The following is a 21,238-nucleotide window of genomic DNA, read 5'->3' as shown; positions in this document are numbered from 1 at the left end:
CTAGCTAGGGCCACCGCAGGAGCCTGGACCCGCGTCCCACGGGCAGGTAACCCGGCTCACTGCCCCATGGTCTTTACTGACTTGGTGTGGGTGTGCTCTCTAGGAGAAAGTAGCCGTGGGGCAGAGGTGGGTCCTCTCGGGGCCATGTCCTGGGGCCATGGCTAGTCCAGCACTTGCTGTGTGAGCAGGTGAGGGTATGTGGGGCTGGCAACTAACGTGCGTAGTTAACACCCGGGTCCAGGTCTTAAAGGGCAGAAGTTCTAGCCGCTCATGTTTCCACAAAATGAGTTTTAACAGGTGACACAGGTTGGGTAGGAGACAGATAGAGGCCCCAAACTGTTGCCCACCAGACGAGGTGCTTCGGCCCAGGCTGGGCAGTTGTGGATGGGCACCCATGGGCCCCCACCTGTCTGGAGAGGGCCCACCGTACACCACCGTGCTTCCTCGTGGAGAGAGGTCCTGGGGAAGGCACCAGGCAGGGCAAGGCCACTAGAACCACAGCCCACTGAGGGCGCCACCAGAGGTGGGGGAAGCTTGGTGTGTCTGCGGGGCTGGGATGGCCAGCTAAGAGCCGTGTCCCTGCCTGTCCATTGTGATCAGGATGCTGGGAGGTGGGCCCCGTGTGTGGACAGTCCACGTGGCTCAGGTGTCTGAGAGCAGCCGGCCAGCCTCGGGATGCTTGCTGCTGTCTGCGCCGCTTTGGTGGCGAGCAGAGGCTTGCTCGTGTCTGTCTTTCAGGGTCTGGGAGTCTGCTGCGGAAGGGAGACCCCTCAGCTGCAGCTGGGGCCGGTGGGGCCGGCCCAGGGGAGAGGGAGGGGCGCACAAGCACGGGACGTGGCAGCCTGGCCGGGAGGGGCCGGGGATGGTGTCTAGGAGGGCTAATCGAGCGGCCCGCTCTCAGCCTGGCTGAGGTGGAGGGCATCTGCAGAGGGCACTTGCCCCACCCTAAAGACCATTGCCAGCCAAGGGCCATCGGAGGCCTGGGCCAGTCCCCTCCCAGGCCAGGAAGGCAGATGACTGGGCGCCCTGCCACAGTCCTCCGCGTGTCCCCAGGCCAGCCTGTAACCCCTCCCTTGGCTCTGTCTTCCCTGGACACACACTTACTGCAGGAGGAGCTGCTCTGGGCCATGGAGGACAGGAGCACCGCACAGTAGTTGATCTGGAGGAGGGAGAGGCGTCCAGGGAAGCCCCAGGGTCCCTGCCACCCCGTGACCCTCCCCTCCCGTGGCTGTGCTTGAGGGAGTGGGCATGAGGGCGAGGTTCCAGGTGTGGAGAGTGGACAGTGAGGGGGTCTGAAGGGCAGGACCCCCTCCGGGGAGAGCACGCTGTCCCTGAAGTCACTTGTGGGGGCAGGTACAGGTACTGCGCCCCCCAGGGCCTCACCCTGCCCTGCCTTCCTGCTGAGCCCAGGCCTGCGTGTGGGCCCGTGAGCTTGGATGTTGGGGCGCAGGGCTGGGTGAGGGCCCCCGTCAGAAGAGCGCGTGGTCCACCTGCCTACCTGCGACTCCAAACGCTTGATGCGCTTTTCTTGCTCTTTCAGCCCCCCGAGGTGCTGGGCTACGGAGTCCACCCTGCAGCGGAAACCGGTGGGCACGGTGTGCTCGCGTCCGGGCAGCCTCCCCATCCTCCCCTGTCCCCAGCCACCCAGGCCCTTTGGGGAGGTGTGGGGTGTCTGCCCTTTCCCATCATCCCCAGATCTGGGTACAGAGCCCTTCTGTCCTCCGTGGGAGCTCGATGGGGTGGAGTGACTGTCAGCAAGAGCGGGGGACAAGGGCAGATAGGAGCTGTGGGCCTGAAGGGACCACTGGGATGGACCATTTTGGGGGGATCCAGAGCAAAGAGGACACCACCTGTATCGGTCCTTCTGCCCCTCTCAGCTTCAGCCTCCCCAGCTCAGAACTGTGACTGGCAGGCGGGGGCCACACCTGGCTTTAAGGCAGTCCGCTGCCCGGCACTGATGGTGCCCCAGATCCCCGGAGGGGATCTCACAACCTCTGGCACCCCACTCAGGCTCCAGCCTTCCCTCCGCAGGCCCTTCGCCAGCTCTGCCAGCCCCTCTTGGTGGCCCATGGGGGACACAGCCCTGGTCTCCAGGCCGGGGGCTCTGGGGCCCCCCTCACAGCCCCTGCGCACCTGTGGGCGGTTTTTCGCAGCACCTCCTCCTGGCTGTCCTTCCTCTGCTTCTCCAGCCTGCTCAGGTAGTTCTCCTTCTGAACCGCCTCCCAGGTGACCATCTTCTGGTCCAGGGGCTCCGGCAAGTCTCTCTCTGGGAAGACCAGGCCGCCACAGGCTTGGCTGGAGCCAGGCCGGCCTTGGTGCGGGGGGGTGGGGGGGTGCCAGGGCAAGCCCCGTGTGGCACCTGGCCACAGAAGCCCCGGCCCCCACGGGGCCCGCCCCCCGCCCTCCACATCGCTGCAGACGGGCCCGGGGTGTGAGGGGGAGGAAGGCGATGGGCTCAGCCTGTGCTGGCTGCTCGGGGCCTGGACAGCGCCCGACCCGGAGTCCTTGGTGGGGGGCTGGGGGGGACCCAGGCCTCTGCGTGCCTGCCCTCCCGGCACGTCGCCCTTCCCCCTCCGTGTGTGGGGGGGTCTGGGGCTGCCAGCCCACATCCAGCCCAGCGGGCTCACCCAGGTGCACTCGCTTCTGCTCGGCCCCCTTCCGGAAGACCCTCTTGAGCATCAGGCTCAGGTGGCTGAGCAGGATGAAGGGCGGCGCCAGGGCGGGGCGCTCGTGGTACTCCACGATGAGGTGGTACCGCTGAAACTTCCAGAACATGTCGGCGTTGCCCTGCACCACCTGGAACGTGTAGCTGTGGGGCCGGCGTGTGGGCGGCGGAGCACACATGGGCCCCCCAGGTCCTCCCGTCCGGGTCCCTCCTACGGCCTCATGCCACTCCCAGAGCCCCCCTCTCCTGCGATCGTCTCCGCTCACGTGGAGTCTCCCCGTGCCCTCTGCTCCCCTGGACAAGCCCAGGCTGCCCGGTGCAAACCTGTCCTGGGAGCCGCCCATCCCCATGCCCGTCATTGACCGCACCGCCTCGTCGAGGCCCCGCCCTCCTTCGGCCCACGGTCCAGGCCCCAGCCCCTCCGGGGGTGCAGTGGCCCCTGCAGCCCCAGGCCTGGAGGGCTGGGCACTGGTGTCCCTGGGGCCCCGCACGTGGAGGGAGCGGGGGGCGCACGGGCCACCTGAACATGGCGATCAGCAGGTTCATGAGCAGTACATTGGTGACCAGCAGGAAGGTGACCAGCAGGAGGATGACCAGCCAGTTGGCGTAGAGGTTGGGGCAGGAGGGGGAGTCCTCCTGCAGCAAGGGGTGCAGGGAGCAGTTCACGCGGGCTTCTGAAACACAAGTGGCACGGTGGGGGCTGCCTCGGACCGACACCCTCCGGTCTTGAGAGCCTCATCCTCGGGTTGAGGCCACCCAGGGGTGGAGGGCACTGGCCAGGTGGCCCAACTACCCTGGTTGGCTGGGGATTGCCTGGCTTAGCCCTGAAAGTTCCTGTATTAGGACACCACGGTCCCAGCAAACCAGGGGGACGGTCAGCCTGGGGGCACTGGTCCCACTTCCCACCTCCTCCCACCTGCACTCACAGCCAGGGCCCCGGGTTCTGGACACAGAGCCAAGGCCATTTGGGGGATGGGGCACAGAGGACTCCCCACTGCCAAAGGCTGTGCTCAAAGCTGGTTTGGAGAGAGCTGGTCTAGGTGAGGGGTGACCCTGTCTCCCCTCGCAGGACTTGTCAGGGCCTTTATAACGCTAAGGCCTGTCACATGGCACCTAGTGAGGGGAGGCAAATCTGCACCATTTTCAAACCTCATCTGGCCACACCGCCCTTGACCCTGAACTACAGGCACTGTGGACACAGAGCATCTCTGGGCCATGCCAGCTCACAGAACATTCTCTGGGCAGTGGGAATGAGTACGCGATCTGGGAGCAGGCTGAGCTCTGCGCCCTGGGCAAGTGTGCCCTGGGAGGCCCGAGGATCACAGCTCCGGCCCCTCCCCAGCTAGCACCCCACGCTCATGGGACAGGAGGCGTGGGAGGAAGGAGCAGAGCATGAGTGCACAGACCACGGCTGCCCTGGGTGCTTGCCACATCTTCCTCAGGAGGGGGCTCGTGGCCGCGTCTGCCCACCTGCACAGGTCGCATATGTGCGTGCGCCCGCGTGCCCGTGTGGTTGCTGCCCATGCCTGAGCACTGGACTGTCGCCACGGCTGCCTCTCTGGGTCTCTGCTCTGGGTCCAGGTGACACTGGCGGCCTTGGTCTCTAAGTGTGTGTACCTGTGTCCCCACGCTGTGCACGCGTGTCAGGCTGGCAGGGCCTGTTTTCACGTGTCCGTGTCTCCCTCTTTGAGGGAGCTCCTCTCCTAATTTCCCGAGTGACTTTTTGTGCCAGGCCGCCCACGGTGAGCTGCTGAGTGTGCGGAAGGGTGTGGGCGAGCAGCGGCCTCCCCACCCTGGCCCGTGGGTCTACTCGGGGCTGATTCACGACCCTCCTCTCTCCCCCCGCGCCCAGGCTCCAGAGCAGTGAGACCCCCATGACTCTCAAAGGTGCCACCAGGCCAGGCTGGAAATTAAATTGTCCCTGGGGCTGAAGCCAGACTGAAGTCAGCCCCAGGGCTTCCCGCCTGGAGCGCAGGGACAGGGTGTACAGGGTGGCCCTCTGGGCCCCAGGCCCACAGGCTGCATGTTAGTGACTCAGCCCAGCCCTGCCCCCCCCCCCCCCCCCCGTGGCGGGGTTACCCAGAGGCCTGAGCAGACAGGAAGCCCAGCCCCAGGAGGGGAAGGGCCGGCCCAGGCCTGGCCCTGGTTGTGGGCTTGGTGCTCCAGCATCGGCCCACCTGAGGCAGCCAGGGGGCTGGGACCCCCTCGGGGAGGCCTGCACTCCATCTGCCGTCCTCGGGTAGCCCTGGGCTTCTGGGGAGCAGGGGCCGTGACCCCACCACACACCACTATCCCCCCTCCTCCAGCGTGTGGCTGGGGCTGGCTGGCCCGAGATGTGGCCCTCCAAGTGACCCGGCACTCCCCGCCTCCCAAGGGCACTGCAGGACAGGGCGGCCAGGGGCCATATGTGAAGGGAGGCAGGGTCTGCTGAAACTAAGGGCCTGAAACAGTGTGGGTAGGCAAACACCGAGGAGTCACGGGGGGCAGGCCACACAAACAGGCCGAGAAAACGTGCCTGCAGAGCACCCCAGTGGGCTGATTTCCATGGTGGTGGTACCGTTCCCATCCTGGCAGCCTGTGTTCTCATCACTCTTGCTCTCACCCCACTGACAAATCCTCATGTGTGTGGCTGGCATGCTGACCGCGCCTCACTGGCATCAGTGGTCGGGGTTGGGCCTTAGACCTAGGGCGCTCCTGACTGCCCTGGGCCCCAGGTGGCCCCGGTCCTGCACCGGCCTAAGAGAATGGCCCCTCCCAGGGCCCTCACACGGGCCCCTGGCACTGGCACACCTTCCCTTAGGGGCTGGTTCCTTCTCCTCCTCCTCCTCACCGAATCCCAGCCATCTCCAGGGCCTGCACAGGTGTCCCTGTCCCCCACCCCAGGGCTCCCCTGCACCTGTCACCACCCAGCCCCCCACAGTGAAATGGCTCTGCCTCCCGCACTGTACCCACTGTCCTTGGAAATTCTTGGAACCCCCACCAGACCTCAGCCCACACAAGGGCCAGCTGGAGACACCTACAGCCCCTGACAGGCTGCGCACATTTGACAGTAGGCAAGGCGCACACACTGTGGTGTGTCCCCGGAAGCAGCAAGGGCGCTGTCAGGAACTGCCCCACGGCCGAGGGGCCTTGCCAGCAGGCGGGCCCAGGGCCTGGTGCGGAGCCTCTGGCAGATGGTGGGGGACAGGGAGGCCCACCGTCCAGCAGGGCTGCCCAGGAGGGCAGAGGCATCGGCACATGGGTCGGTTAGGGATGGACTGGGACGGCCCCTGCCTGAGCCTGCAGTGCCTGCTGTGGCGGAGCCCATCCAGGGCAGATGCTGGCTCCTGCCCACTCTGCGGCCTCCTCTCACTTGTTCCTAGCCTGGCGCCCAGAGTCTTAGGTCCCTGTGACCAACAGAAATCAGCCTGGAGCGGCCCCTGGGCTGTAGGGCCTGGGGGCCAGCCGCATCTCAGCTAGCTCCTGGCTGGGGCCTCACGTGGCCCTGAAAGGGTTGTAAAAGGAGACTTTGTAGACTGGACCCCACCTGGCTGCACTCTGGTGGGGTGTCCTGCTTCCAGCCCCCCCCCCCCCCGGCTGTGTGCTAACCATCGATCTCGTCCAGAGGGATTTGCCCGAAGATCTGCAGGTAGGGCCGGTAGAGCACGCGGCGGAAGACCCACTCCAGGCGCCCGTCGTGGGGGTGCAGCAGCGCCTGTGTGGTCACGCCGTAGGCCACAAGCCACACACTCAGGAAGAAGAGGAAGAAAAAGACGTCCTTCATCTCCAGGGGGAAGAGCAGAGAGTGTGAGCGGTCGCCCGGTTCGGGGCGCTATCTCACCCGCCGCTGGGGGCCAGGGCAGGCCCAGCTGCGGCCGGGGCTCACCATGCGCTCCACAATGATGATCTTGGGGCCCAGCTGCTTGTGGATGGCGAAGATGTGGATGAGCCGGAGCGTGAACACCATGAAGTCCACGGCAAGGACTGTGCGGCCCGCCTCAAACACGGAGGGCTCCATCCTGGGGGAGGGCGCTGGGTTGGATGGGCTGCTCGTGCCCAGAAAGGGGAAGGAGCTTCCTGCAGACACACAGCGCGGGTGCCAGAGAGAAGCCGGAATTTCCGAGGCCTTTCGTGGCTTCGTCCTGCAGGTGGCCCCACCCACCGGCCCGACTGAGGGGGCCCCCGTCAGGCCTCTGGGCCCCACAGACCTGCAGGTGACTCCGACAACGAACAGGAAGATGGCCGTCATGTCACACTTGTTCCAGTTATCCTCCACGTAGAGTGCAAACTTCTTCACCAGATGCGTGTCCTCGTCCCTGAAGAATCCCTGGCAGAGGGGCAGACCGTCCGCTGACAGCTCACCGGAGACAGCCCTGCCCACCCCAGGCCGGGGTCGACGGGGATCCGGGCTCAGCCTGGAGCTGGGATCAGGGCTTCGTGGGCTCAGCCCACCACTGACCTGCCGGATCTCTTCCAGCACCAGCGTGAAGACCCAGAAGTAGAGGGTGACCTCAGCCCCAGACGGCCCCTGAGGAGGTGGCCTGAAGTCCACCAACAGGACGTAGGCGAACAGGAAGAGGAACGCAAAGTACATGAGCACGTTCCCCAGGAACACGGTCACGGGCGCGCCCCAGAACATTCGCCAGCGTGTGAGCAGGAAGACGGCGTGCGGCCCTCGGTCGCCCCGAGCCCTCGCTGCCTCGGACAACTCGTCCGGCCTGCAGCACAAGGAGACCACAGTCGGCGGTGAGGTGGCGGCCGGGCGCCCCACGGAGTGAGTGCCGCCCCCCGGCCAGCCCACCCCACGGCCCTCACCCGCTGCCCGGGCTGCAGAGCAGGCCCTTCTCCGTGTCCAGGCTGTCCAGCTCCTGCAGGCCCTCGGGGCCCGTCCTTGGTGGGGTCTCCTCACTGCAAGCACAGGGGATCTCAGGCCCCGTGTGCAGGGCACTGGCCAGCAGAGGAAGCGCCCAGCGCGCCGAGGAGGGATGTGGGGAGGGTCTGTGCACAGCGGGGCCCACACAGGTGCTGCACGTGGGGGGCAGTGGGGACGCGCCACCGGCAGCACCCGCGGGGCCCAGGGCCCCCCGCGGCTGGCAAGCTGGCAGCGCCCGCACCCAGCGCACCTGAAGGTGATGAGGTTGGTGTAGATGAGGGCCGGGCAGAGGAAGGCACACGGCAGCCGCAGGATGGGCGTGCCCGACGCCATGTCCCCCCACCAGATCTTGGTCAGGAAAGCCTGAAATAAAGGCGCCACTGCTGGCCTCCCACCCCCACACCTTTGCCCACACTGTGCCCGGCACCAGGTGTCCCCTCCCGGGCTCAGCCGAAGCCTCACCCTGCATCCCCGCGGGGAAGACCCTTCACAGGGGGAGGCCGGGTTTGGGGTGCGGGAGGGCTGAGCCGAGGAGACGTCCCCTCTGCTGAGACCCGAGGCGGACAAAGGGCTGGCCGGGGGCAGCGAGAAGGAAGCCAGGCAGCCGCTTCCAGGAGCTGAACGTCCCTCCTGTGCCCCCTGCCCGGCGTGGCCAGGACTTGGAGGGTGGAGGCAGGGGAAGCCAGACTGTCACCTGCACCCCGTCGTGGGCGAAGAAGGCCTTGGCATCGGCCTCGGTGGCCAGGTGCAGGCAGGTGGTCCTGCTCCAGGAGCGGTTCCTGCGCACCAGCAGGGCGAACGCGCGGTCCTCGCTGTTGCTGTAGCACTCAGAGAAGAGGCCTGCCCGCGACACCGGCCGCTGGCACCCGCACCGCCGGGCCCCCGCCATCCTCACGCCTATGCCCTGAGCCGCGCCCAGCTCCCCGTGGGGACACTGACCATCCCCGCCTGCCCTGCCCCTCCCTCCCCTGTCGTCACCCCACATGCCCCGACCGACCGGCAGCAAGACCCCGTGTGTGCCCAAGGACCCATCTGTCCCTCTGTTAGAATGTTAGGGTCCACCTTCTCCCCAGGAGGAGCCTCTGAGGTGACCCCGGCCCCGCCGCGTGTGTCGGCTGACCGCCAGCCGGAGCTCACCCAGGGCCAGCTGCTCGTACTTGGCCTCGCTCGCGGTGCGGCGCACCTCCGCCCCCGTCTGCAGGTGCGCCATCTCTCTGACGATCTTGCAGGCGGCCAGAGCAGCGGCCACCCCTTCCTGGCCCTAGGAGGCAGGGTGTGAGGAGGCCGGCCTCCCCCGCCCCGCCCGCCCGCCGGAGTCAGGGCCCGCGCACCATGGCCCAGAAGTAGGTGGCCATCTCATGGCGGTTCTGCAGCACGGCCCAGAGGAACAGGTCCCGCCAGGGGTTCTCGCTCTTGCGGCTCAGATCCAACAGCCACTTCCGGCCCTCGGGCCGCCTGGCCGGGGCCCGTTCCTGGAGGACGGGGCCGTCAGCCTCCTGGTGGCCAGGCCCAGCCCCTCCCAGCCACCGGCCACTCACCTCCTGGTAGAGCCCGCGGCAGGCGTCGTGCAGGAAGTCCTTGAGCAGGCGGGAGACCTCGTGCAGGGAGAAGGCGGGTGGGCCCACGGGCGGCTCGCGGGCCTGCTGGGCACCCAGGCCAGCCAGCGTCAGCCGTCCCTCCTCGTGCTTGCGCTGCAGCAGGTCGAACAGCAGGCTCTTGGGGGGCGCGGAGCGGTAGAGCCGCTGCAGCCGCCCGTACGTCAGGAAGTCCCCCACGTCGGCGCCGTTGTCCACAAAGAGCCGCACAAACTCGGGCTTGTCACTCACCAGCGCGTCCATCATCACCTCCTCCAGGTCGCAGGACTGGGGCCGCCACGGGGCACGCCCAGGTGGGGGAGACGGGCAGAGTGAGTGCGAGCCAGGGCACTGGGAGCTCCCCGGCTCCTGTGCCCCATCCTGACCCTCTGACCCGGCTCTGGACCACCGGGGGCCCTGAGTCCCTGGGCATCGGGCAGACCCATCCTCCCTGGGGGCCGCACGTGGGGAGCTCCCAGCAGGTGCCCTGGCCTCCCCGCCCCCCTCGGCCACGGTGGGCAGGAAGGGGCCCACCACTGGCCCTGGGAGCACCCTCTGTCCCAGGCCCACGACACGGTCCTCGCTCTGTGTCGGCCAGAAACGAGGCTCAGGAGGCATCAGCTGGCCGGTGGGTGGGCACCTTCCACTCCACGTCCCCATTGAAGATCTCGCTTCTGGCGATGTCCACGCGGTCCCAGGCCACAGCCAGCTTGAGCTCGTCCAGGTAGTCCTGTGCTTCCTGGCTGTGGCTCTTGCAGGCTGCAGGCAGAGTGGGCAGGAGGTGAGGGGCGAACCCCGTGGTCCACAGAGCCAGTGGGCACAGGGCCCCCCCGCGATGGTCTTCTGGGTACACAGCCCAGGAACTGCGGCCTGCTTCACACCCTCTCAATAATGGTGAGAGGCTCCCAATGTCGTAAGACTCCCAGGAGCCGGTCCTGGGAGCCCTGACAGAAACACCGGCCCCCGGGACTAGAATGAGCAGGGGTGAGCGGAGCGTGAGGGAGCAGACAGCCTGTCTGGAGGAGCGTCCCCTCCCTCCCTCCCTCCCTCCAGGGCATCCCAGCCCCAAACTGCCCCTCTGGGCCTGGGTCTGTGGCTTCCCCAAGGTCAGTCCCTTGGCATGGCTGGTCTCCAGTATGAGAAGCATATCAAGCGACAGCCAGACAGTAGGACAGCCCAGGGTCGTCGATTGAGGTACAGAGAGACACAAGGTGGTCCTTGTGCCCCATGGAGGATCCCTCAGCCTAAAGAGCAATGAGGCACACGCACGTGCTGCGGTCTGGGCAAGCCTCAGGCACACCGGGCTGCGCTCTGTAGCCCCCTGAGAGGAAGGGCCACGAACGGGCACATCCGTGCAGGCAGACCACACGCCGGTGGGCACCAGGGCCCAGGGAAACAGGGCGTGCCTGACGGCTGCCAGCCCACTTCGGGGGCAATGAAGATGTTCTGGAATTAGACCATGCAGATGATTGACAACTTGCAAATGGACTAAAAGCCCCTGGATTGGACACTTTAAATAGTTTCTCAAATTACAGTAAAACACAGCAGACGTCAAACCTGCCAAACACAGGACCTTTACGGATCTGCATCACCTCTGTGTCATTCCAGTATTGTTACACGTGCTGATGGAAACATGGGTGCGGGGCCACACACACACACAGGTGCATGCACACATGTGCTCCCACGGACACAGGCACTCACACTCATGCACACATGTGCACACAGGTACATGCACACATGCTCCCACGTATGCAGGCACACACACTCATGCACACACGGGCACACAGGTACACGTGCTCCCACGGACGCATGCACACACACTCATGCACACACGGGCACACAGGTACACACACATGCTCCCACGTATGCAGGCACACACACTCATGCACACACAGGCACACAGGTACACACACGTGCTCCCACGGACGCAGGCACACACTCATGCACACACGTGCACACAGGTACATGCATACGTGCTCCCACGGACGCAGGCACACACACTCATGCACACACGGGTACACAGGTACATGCACACGTGATCCCATGGATGCAGGCACACACTCATGCACACACATGTGCACACAGGTACACACGTGTTCACATGTACGCAGGCACACACACTCATGCACACGGGCACAAAGGTACACACACGTGCTCCCACGGACGCAGGCACACACACTCATGCACACACACACACACACACAGCAGAGGGACGCCGTCCCAGGCATCCTGGCTGCCGACATCCCACCTGGGCAGTGGCCTGCCCCACGCGCCAGCCCCTGCAGGGTGAGAGCCATGATGGGACAGGGTGTGGGAAGCAGCCCCGTGCCAGGCACAGAGCCAGGGCCACGGGAAGCAGTGGCTGGCCTCCCCACCTCCACCCGGGGCTCTCACCTTTCACCAGCGCCTTAAGGATGACGGTGTCCAGCTCCTCAGAGCCCTCTTGCTCGAAGTCGTGCACAGTGAGCAGGTGTGGGTGGGAGGTGATGTTCTGCAGCTGGGACACCAGGACAAAGGCCCTGAGGTGGCCCTGGGGGCAGGGGGCAGACCACAGGCCTAGCACGGATGGAGGCACATGCTGGGTGCTTGGCGTGTGAGGCGGGTCCTAGAGAGCAGGCCATCCGGCTGCCCGGGGCACCGGGGCAGCACCACCCCCAGCCCAGGGGTCTTGCTCCGAAGTCCCTTGCTCCAAGGGCCTGAGGCAGAGCCAGCGTGGAGGCTTCGTGGGGAGAGGGAGGAGGCTGGGCCCTTCTGCCTGGGCGGGGGGCACAAGGTGCCCAGGAGGAGTTTCTCCCAGGGTCAGCCCTGCCCAGGAGAAGGGGTGGGACAGGGAGGGGGTCTTGGCCTTCGGATCCCGCAGTCCCCAGGAGGCTCCTACCAGCTCAGTCCAGTGTACGATGTCCTCCCAGCAGAAATGTTCTCCTGGAAACTTCTCTTTAAACTGCTTCTCGGCCACCTGGGGCACCAGGAGGTGGGGCTGGTTCACCAGGGCTGCCAGCACGTCCGCAATGCCCCCTGAGCCCGCCAGGATCAGCCACGGGGCAGCATGCTCCACAGCCCTGGAAATCCTCTGAGGCGTCACGGTGGGGAGAGTGGGCCCCACGTCAGCTTGGGCACTGTCCTGAGCCCACGTGCCAGAGGTGCCCTGTCCCAGGCCAGGGAGGGCCCTGCAGGCAGCCGCGGCCGGCCGGGGGTCTCCCACCAGGCCCCCGCCTCCCTCCCCTGCCCTACCTCCAGGGTGCTGGGGTCACCATTGACCAGCAGACAGAGGACGGGGATCTCGATGCTGCCGGTGCCTGTGGACAGAGCACCCATGAGGTCTGCCCTGGTGTGCAGGTAAGTGGAGGGCCTGGCACCCTCCCTGTGGGGTGGCCACCCAGGCCTCAGACCATCAGCCCCCCCCCCCCATTTTCTGGGCAAACGCAGGCCCAGAGGCTGTTTCTAGTGAAGAGCGGGCTCCAGGCTGCATATCGCACACACCTGCCCCTTCGCCCGGAGACCACTACGGCCACTCATGGCCTTTTCAACAGAAAGGAACGTTGGTGAAATCCAGCGTTCAGTCCCCGGCCACACCAGCCACAATTAGGTGCCAGCATCTATCCCCATCCGGCCGTGCTGCAGACCACTGGCGGCCCCCAGGAGCAAACCAAAGAGGTAAAGGGGGGCCTTGGCCGGTTTCGTCCCCCAAGCATAAACCAGAAGCCAGACTCTGGAATGTGAGGCCAGCTGGTGCTGGGGAGACAGGGGCCACCAGCCTCCCGGCAGGTGCCTCCTGATTGAATCTGGAGGAGAGATGAGGGTGTGCGGGCCGTCCAGGCTTCCGCCAACCAGAGCGCTGTACCACCTCGTGGTTGTGTTTTCATTTTTAAAGGACACTCAGTTAATAGTTTATATTGCTTATAAATATTATAAGCACTTATATGTTTTGTGTGTAAATTTTTGTTACACACCAGTATTTCTTAAATCCATCTATCAACCCCCCCACCGTCTGCAGGCGCACCTATTCCTTGGGTAACACTGCCCTCTGGTGGCACCATACTTCATGGCTGGTAGAGGGAAATAGGCTTCTCAAAACTTGCAAATCCGTGTTCTTCCCAAAAGCCCTGAGCCCACAGAAAGAGCCTCTGGCCAGGGGTGCCCCATGTAAACATACCCGCAACTACTCTGCCATCTGGCGGGAATGTCGCTGCCTCGCAGGGCTACACCCCTATCTGCACCCCCACCAACCCGCTGGCAGCTTCACATCCCAGACCACCTGACAGCCCAGTCCTCCACACTCAGGCATGCTCAGTGCCTTCAGCCCCCCTGGGGGTCCAGCCCCTGCCCTCAGGTCCCCCCCCCCGGGACCGCCCCCCACCGTGACCTCCCCAGGGCAGGCCTCACCCCCGTAGCCAGTTCTCTGCTCCGAGATGTGCTTCTCCAGCCTCAGCCTCAGCTCCGTCAGCCCGTCCTCCTTCCCAGGGGGCCCAGGCTCCACCAGGATGAAGTGGGCCTGGTTGTTGTCCAGCGAGCAGAGGGGGCCCTGGCTGCTGCCCTCGTCCATGGGGTAGTGGACAGGGCTGTTCTCCTGGACCCCCACCCCCGCACACAGCATGAGGCCGGGGCCAGGCCTCGCCAGCCCTCGCCAGCCGGGTCTGCCTGGGCCTGTTCCCACCCCCAGCCAGAGGGAGGGCTGTGCAGCTGGTGCAGGGGCCCAGGGGCAGGTGGGGCGAGGAGTGGGTCCTCCAGACAGAACCAGGGTCTCAGGAAGCTCCCCTCACTCCCTGGCCCTGCCTTAAGCAGACCCTGGGCTGGGAGCCGAGGCCGCTCACCCAGGGTTGCCCAGGCTTGCTGGTGGCCCTCCGGGCCTTGGTCCTGGCCAGGGCAGAGGGTCGGTCTGTGCTGGCTGGGAGCCTGGCGGACCCCTCCCCACACTCTTCCCAGGCAATGCTGCCACCTGCTGGTCGCATGCCGGGCTCCCCCTCCTCCTCTCTCTGCCCCCTCTCCTCCTCCCTCCTGCTTTCTTTTCTTCTTTCTCCTCCCCTCCTCTTCTTTCCTCTCTCTCCTCCTCCCTTCTCCTCTCCCCTTTCCTTTCTCCTCCCCCTTCCTCCTCTCCCTCCCCTCCCCTCCTCTGCATCCTCTCCTTCCTCTCCTTTCCTCATCTTTCCCCTCCTCCCCCTTCTTCCCGTTCCTTTCCCTCTTCCTCCCCCTCCCCTTCTCCCCTGCTCACCCTTCACCTCCCCCACCCCTCCTCTCTCCTCCCTCCTCTCCCTCTTCCCTCTCCCTGCTCCCCTCCCACAGATTCCCCTCAGTGTCTTAACACTGCAGGGTGCCTGCCCCACTCCCAGAGCCCGGGAGCCCCTGGGGCAGGGCTACTGTGTCCACAGCAGGCCTGGAATACAGAGGGCCTCAGGAGATGCTTGCCGGAGGGCAGGGCGGCAGATGGGGCACTGCAGTCAGCCTTTGAGACTGCATTGGTGGCTTCCTCGGCAGACCTCCCTCCCACCCTGGGGGATACTTGGGGGCCCTGGGCCCCTCCTTGCCTCTCAGGTCCACCTTGCCCAGCGGCTGTGGTGCACCAAGACAGACGCTTACCTGGGCATTGTCCAGAAGCTGACGGTGCAGGACGCGGCCCAGCGAGGCGAGGCCGATGGCCACCACGCGGGCCCTGGCAGACGTGCTGGCCAGTGAGTGGTCCCGCACGGCCTGTCCGACGTACCGGGCGAGGCCCACGCGGAGCGCGCTGGTCAGGATCCAGGCCCCTGTGGCATATGTGCCCATAGCCCCCGGGTCCTGCCTCGCCAGCTGGCAGGCCCAGGTCCCCAGGTCCCCAGGCCCATGGGAGCCACGGCACCTCTCCCACCTGCGGGCGTCAGCTGGGAGCGGGCCCCTGGTGCCACCCTGGACAGCAGGCCACACGGCTCCACCCTGCTGTCTGGGCCGGGGACCAGAGCCTGGGACCGGAGCCTGGGAGGGTTTCTCCAAATTATGAAGCCCCCAGCCCCATGGGGTCTGTCGGGCTTTTCCTTTGCTGCCCCAAGGATCCCCTCTGTGGCGAGGGAGCTCGGAAGCCCCATGACCTTGCACTGGGTTTTCTGCGGGCTCAGCGGCCTGAACATAGAGCCCAGTAACCTGGTTCCGACCCACTGACGGTCCAGCCAGATCACTCCCCTGCCGGAGACTGATGGGGCAGCGGGGGCCCACCGACAGGCACGGGGCGTCTCACCAAGGACCATGGGGTGCGCCTGCACGTCTGGTCTGCTCAGGGAGGCCTGGAGCCGGGGGACCTCGGTCGCTGCAGGGAGGGAGCCGTGCGGGCCAGTGGGCTTGGGCGTTCCCAGCTCGGGGCTCCAGGGGGGCCTCACCTGTGCTCTGAGCTGCCTTCACCAACCCCTTGCGCAGGACATCCCGCAGCCAGGACTTCACAGCGAATGGCCGCTCTTCGCCCACCAGGGACACCACCAGGTTGGGAGCAGGCAGGTGCCACTCGGCCAGAAGGAGGTCGAAGAGCTCGGAGGGGGCCACGTCGCTGGGCACCTTCACGAACTGCGGGGCAGGATGGCCGCAGCCTCAGGGTGCAGGGTGGGCGGGGTGCTGGGCATGGGGGCACTGGGTATGGGGGTGCTGGGCACTTGGGCCCTGGGGGGCACTGGCACAAGGGACATGGGGGTGCTGGTCCCTGGGGGATGGGGGGCTGCCCCCACGAGGGGAGAGGCGGACACCCTTTTACGGGCAGGGCGGCAGTAGAAAGCCAGGGCTCGGGTGGGACCTGCCTTGACCTGCCCATTCCCCAGGCAGCCCTGACTCCTGTCTGGGCCTTGCTTCCCTGTCCCTGGGCTGGGTGGGGGGGTGCAGAGAGGAGGGGTCCCGGATGTGCTGTGCAGGGATGGGAGGCGGTGGCCAGAGGGCACCGGCAGCTCTGCGCGTCTGCCGACACGGGGCTGTGAGCACGGCCCCCGAGAGTGAGCAGGCACGGGATGTCCCGTGTTCGGACAGGAGGTGGGGCTCAGAGGGGCAGTAAGCGCTTGGAGGTTGGCCCCCAGGGCGTGGGGGCCCGGCCTCAGCGTGGCAGGGAGGGCAGCCCCCTTACCTTGCCTCGCTTCTTCCCAGACCCTCCAAATTCGATCTCACCCCGGCACAGGCCGGGCCCCGAGCCCGGCCCAGCAGCCCTGGGGCCTCCAGGACAGGTGCCCCCGGCCTCCCGCATGAGGACCTCTCTGCAGGGACAGAGCCGACCTCTGAGGGCAGGAGAGGCGAACCCTGCCCCCCTCCCTGCTGGGGGCCAGGGGCCGCGTTCACAAGGGAGGCCCTTCTCCCCAGCTGCTGAGCTGGGAGAGACTGGGAGCCACCAACAGGAGTCTGCCCCAGGGCCCTCGCCGGCAGCTAGCCCCACCTAGAGCCCCACTGTGACATCCGCAAGGCCTCCCTTCGTAATCTGGCTTCAGGTGCCAGAACCTCCCACACCCCACCCCTTCCCAGACGGGGAGGGGGTCATCTTGGCCCCTCCACCTGGCTCCCCGTCCTGCTACTCACCCCGCCTGTGGCGCCTCGGGCCGGCCACTCCCGTCACCACTCCTGCAGAGGCTTTGGTAGGGGGTGTTCTAGAAAACCAGAAAGTCTTATGGGCTTCCAGACATGTAGCCCACCCGCCCCACACCCCCGGTGGCCCCAGGATGGGGATGGACACCCTGGGTGTGCCTGGGTGGGGCGGAGGGCTGGCAGGTGAGAAGGTCAGGCCAGTGCCTGCAGCTCAGGTGCAGGGGGCCGAGGGGGTCCCGGGGAAGACTGTGTGGGTGTGGGGGAGGGACAGACCACCCCTCCTTGCCAGGAGGCCCAGGGCAGAAGGCACCCTGTCCCGGGCTCTTCCCACCACGTTCCTGCCCCAGCCCTGGCCCACCACCTGGCTCAGTGCCCAGCGCTGCACCCTGGACTCTCTCCACCGGGTTGGGCACGTCAGCCCCACCCCACTCGCCAGGGACTGTGGGCTGGGGGCCCACGACCGGCCCAGGTGACGAGGAGTTGGCTCCCAAAGGCCTGCCTGGCTGCAGACACCCCCAGGTTCTCCCCCACCCGCCAGCCCACATCTCCCAGCCGCCCGGCTCCAGCCAGTGTTCTCTGCAAACTAGGTGCGGGGAGTGATCCTGCAGGACAGGGGTCTCCCCAGAGCCCAGGGGCCCTGGGTCCCAGGACAGCTGGGCAGCCCTGACCCCTTGACACCCACCCTGTGAAGCCCGGTCTCCCCGCCACCCTGCAGGCTGTGGGCAGACCCCCTCCGGCTGAGCCAGTTTCCCAGCTTACACGGCAGCCCCGCTGGCCCTCTGCCCCCCAGACATGTCCTTCGGTGAAAACCCTTTCCCCTGGCAGCTCCCTGGTCAGCCCACCCTTTGTTTGTTAGAGAGGGGCCCCTGTGTACACAGGACACAGGAGGGGACGGGTGGGTGGTGGGCGGGGCCCTGCGGGCACGACAGGGACCTACATCCTCTCGGCCCTCCACACTGCGTCCCCCAGGACACGTCTAAGTCCCAGCTCCCGGCACCTTTGAACGGGGCCTTCCGTGGAAATAAGCTCTTTGCAAAGGTGATTGCTCAAGATGAGGTCGTTGGGGTGGCCCCTAACCCAGTGACTGGTGTCCTCTTAAGAAAAGGGCAGAAGCCCACGAGACTGCTCAGGCAGAGGCTGGCAACATGCGCTCCCAAGCCCAGGACCACCTGGAGCCCCAGAAGCTGGAAGAGGCAAGGCAGGACCCTCTGCTCATAATTCAGAGAGCGGGTGCCCAGGGAGGTGACGCACGGCGTGGGATCGTGTGCGAGGCCGCCGGGGGACACCCCTGCAGCCATCAACCCAGAGGGCCGCGGAGCCCAGGTGGGCGGCCTTGCCGGTGCCCCGCAGACCCCAGGCCAGGGCCAGCCCCCCATCCCCCCTGCATCCAGGCCTGGCTGGGCCTCCAGGCTCAGATGCTCCTGCTGACAGCCCCGGGGCGGGGCGGGGCGGGTGGGATGCAAATCCTCTTGGCTTCCCCCTCCCAGAGCAGGAAACTGGGCCGGATTTGAATGTGGCCTTTCCATGCTGGTGATTATTGACTTTTAATAGGAGGCTGGCGTCTGGGGACAAGGCCTGGGTGTGTGTGTGGGAGGCGACAAGGCACGGGCCAGGGCACCTATAACAAGTCCCACAGACCAGGTGGCTCAGAGCCCTGTGATCCCCGCTCCAAAAGTCCAACACTGAAGTGTCTCAGGGCCACGCTCCCTCCGGGTGCCTGGGGGCTCCAGGCGTGCCTGGGCCCCAGCCCCTGCCTCCATCCTTCCGTGGTGGCCTTTTCTGTGTCTCTCTGTCCAAATATCCCTCGTCTCACAGGGATACCGGTCGCTGGATGGGGCCTCCTCTACCCCCGTGACCTCATCTTAACTAATGACACCTGCAAAGACTCCCTTTTCCAGATAAGTCCCATCCTGAGGCTCGGGGGGACATTCCTCCACCCCACAGTATAGGTGGCGATGCGGGGAGAGTGTGTGGCTCACTGGAAGGTGGGGACAGGACGGGGACCGCGGGGCTGCTGTCTGGGAGCAGCCCTCACCCCTGCCCGGGACCTGTCATGCCAGCTGCCCGGTATGGCCACCTCTAGCTACATCTGGACACACACCCTGCAAGCAGGAGGTGCGCAGCTGGCGGGGGGGGGGAGGGTGTGGGGTTTGGGGCCTGGACAACAGTGACCTGCTCAAACCCCATAAGCCTCAGGCTGCCTGGGCTGGGGAGGGGGCCTGGCGGGGACAGCTTGGGCGGCCGCTGGGGTTCCTCCTCCGACTCCGGGGCTCTGTCCTCACTGACGGGACAGGTGGTCCTGAGCAGGAGTGTGGAGCACCAGCTTCGCCATCCCTGGGACCACAGCTGCCACCCCTCACCCCACACTTCAGCCTGTGGCCCGAGGGGGCATTTGGGCGTTGTGCTGGGTGCTGGGGGCGGCACGGTGCCAGAGGCCAGGCAAATAGGGCCAGCGGGAAGGGTATGCAAACGGGCGGGGATTTGCATGAGCAGCTGTCCGGGTCTTAATGCCCCCTTGTTCCTGGAGAGGTATGGGGGTGTCAAGGAAGTTGGGGGTGGGATCTTATGTCACCCCTGGTTGGAACCCATCCCACAAATCCTGACCAGGGAAACTGAGGCAGAATCTCCAGCCCTGGCAGCAAAGGTACTGGGGGCTGTCATCTGGGGGACAAATGGCCACCCCTTCTCAGAGGCCATCAGGGAAGTGGCCCCAGGGTGGGCTCAGCCAAGCAGCCAGGCCCCAGGGGGTCTCGGTCCAGCTCCTCCCCCAGCTGTGTGACCTTGGGCAAGCCCCTCAGACTCTCTGGGCCCTTCTCTCCCTCCTTGAGATACAGGGAGAGAGCAGTGACGAGAAGGCTCCCACCAGCCCCACACCAAGCTCTGCAGGCGGTGGCCCCTCAGTCCCCCACATGAGGGTCTCCCTGGGACAGGCACAGAGGGCGCAGAGCCGGGAGAGGGCCATGCAGGTGAGCCCCCCACCCGGACAGATGCCGGCTAGAGCCCCCGACTGCTTTCCAGGTGGTTTGGGCAGACGCTGCCTCAAAGTCCAGGACCCAAGGCCTCGGGTCCACCCCTCCTGCCCAGACCCACCGCAAGCACTGGCCTGGCCCGGGGCAGAGGGGCCTCCCCTTCCCAAAGGCCCTGCTTCACCCACAGGGAGACCATCCCTCCACAGCCCCAGGAAGGCAGGATTCTCTCCGGGCTCCAGACCCCGTGACTGAGACAAGAGTCAGGGCTGTGGCCGGTGCCCGTCCCCTCCCTCAGCACCTACCCAGGAGGCTGGCTGCTTGGGGCACCTACCTGCCTGGCTTCTCCCTGGTGCTCTGACATGCAGCTTCTGGCCTTTGAGCAGAGTGGAGGCTGCCCGCCGCAGGGGGTGCCTGTCAGCCAGCTCTATGCCCCTCCTTCTCTCCGCCCTTCACCCCGGCACAGGGACAGCCAATGCCGTGACCAGCACGGGCGACACCTGATTGGGGCACGGGCAGACCCACAGGCTTACTGTGGCCAAAGCCCCTGGTGAGGAGGGCCAGCCTTTCCGGCCCAACTGGCCCTGCCGCCCTGGATTCCCACAGGTGGCCCCTATAGGGATGGCTACCAGGCCACCTTGCTTGCTGTCATGCCCTCCACGGGTGGCCCGGGGCTGAGACTGGTCAGTGTCACACCCAACATACCTCAGTTTCTCTCTCCAGGCAGCAGGAAGGGCTGACCCTGGGGTGTGCGGCCCAGGCACCCGGCCATGTCCCGGGGCGCGCAGTCTTGCAGGTGAGCCGCCGTGGGCGCCATCTTCCACGTCCTGGGGCGCGCGGTCCTGCAGGTGAGCCACCGTGGGCACTGTCTTCTTGCAGAGCAGGACAGAGTGCTGGGATGTGTGTGTAGGGGCGGGGGCGGTGCTGTCGGGAATCCCCGAGTCCTGGGCTCACTCCCAGAGTATCCTGAACCACTCAGGGCCTCAGTTTCTCTGAAAAATGGGCCCCTGGGTAGTCCAGCTTCTGGGAACTGGTGGGTCACACCTGACAACAGAGCCTGGATGACACTTCTGTAAGCCCCTCACCAGACTGCCTCCCAGGAACCCCTCATTCCCTGAGCTCTGGGGGGCCTGGGGGACAGCATCCAGGCCCTGCCCTCTGGGACCCCAGGGAGTCTCCAGTCTGGCCCATTGGCCACCAGATGGCGCCGCAAGACCACATGCGGGGTCAGGGCTGGCAGAGCCGGTCTGGGTGCTGGAGGCCAGCTTTGCCCCTGGACTGGAGGGCTCAGATCAGGGCCTGGGGCACTGCCTGTAGCGTGGCCAGGAGCCCACCCAGGGGGAGAGGGGCTTTCTGAGGCCCCTCAGTTTCCTGAGGTACGTGGAACCCGCAAGCCCTTGGGGCCTCAGGGCCTGTGGACCAGATTCTGAAAGGGTCCCGTACAGACGGTGTGTGCTGAGGGCTGGACTGCAGCCCTGGTAAGGTGGGCGGCTTGGGGGCTCTGCTGGGCCAGTCCCCAACTCCAAAAGGCCAGCCTGGGCTCACACCCACCCTGCAGCCAGGGGCCTGGAGCTGCCGGGGGTCCTGCCAGTGTTGGGGGAATGTGGGGAGTGACGGGGTGTCCCCAGACTCTCCAGCCTATGGGGCAGGGCAGTCTTGGCCC

General features: G+C 66.1%; 1 protein-coding gene across 1 annotated transcript; it reads right to left on the bottom strand.

Annotated features, from left to right (window-relative positions):
- Positions 1 to 243: 243 nt before the first annotated feature.
- Positions 244 to 19,939, bottom strand: TRPM5 (transient receptor potential cation channel subfamily M member 5). The gene is given in 27 exon segments (XM_087855125.1): positions 244 to 752; positions 1,105 to 1,159; positions 1,499 to 1,571; positions 2,134 to 2,266; positions 2,628 to 2,809; positions 3,186 to 3,339; positions 6,254 to 6,428; positions 6,531 to 6,663; positions 6,853 to 6,971; positions 7,104 to 7,362; positions 7,460 to 7,659; positions 7,661 to 7,760; positions 7,762 to 7,880; positions 8,212 to 8,357; positions 8,655 to 8,778; positions 8,849 to 8,989; positions 9,056 to 9,379; positions 9,732 to 9,850; positions 11,486 to 11,588; positions 11,970 to 12,161; positions 12,323 to 12,387; positions 13,475 to 13,658; positions 14,666 to 14,832; positions 15,436 to 15,616; positions 16,161 to 16,287; positions 16,604 to 16,671; positions 19,910 to 19,939. Coding segments are annotated over 27 exon segments (3,783 nt in total). The 3' UTR covers positions 244 to 642.
- Between the last annotated feature and the right edge of the window lie 1,299 nt (positions 19,940 to 21,238).

The sequence above is a fragment of the Ursus americanus genome, chromosome 24 (genome assembly GCF_024610735.1).
Source record: "Ursus americanus isolate L20-20 chromosome 24, mUrsAme1.1.p, whole genome shotgun sequence".
NCBI lineage: Eukaryota > Metazoa > Chordata > Mammalia > Carnivora > Ursidae > Ursus > Ursus americanus.
The sequence above is the reverse complement of the archived record's forward strand: the minus strand, read 5'-3'. Positions and strand labels throughout refer to the sequence as shown.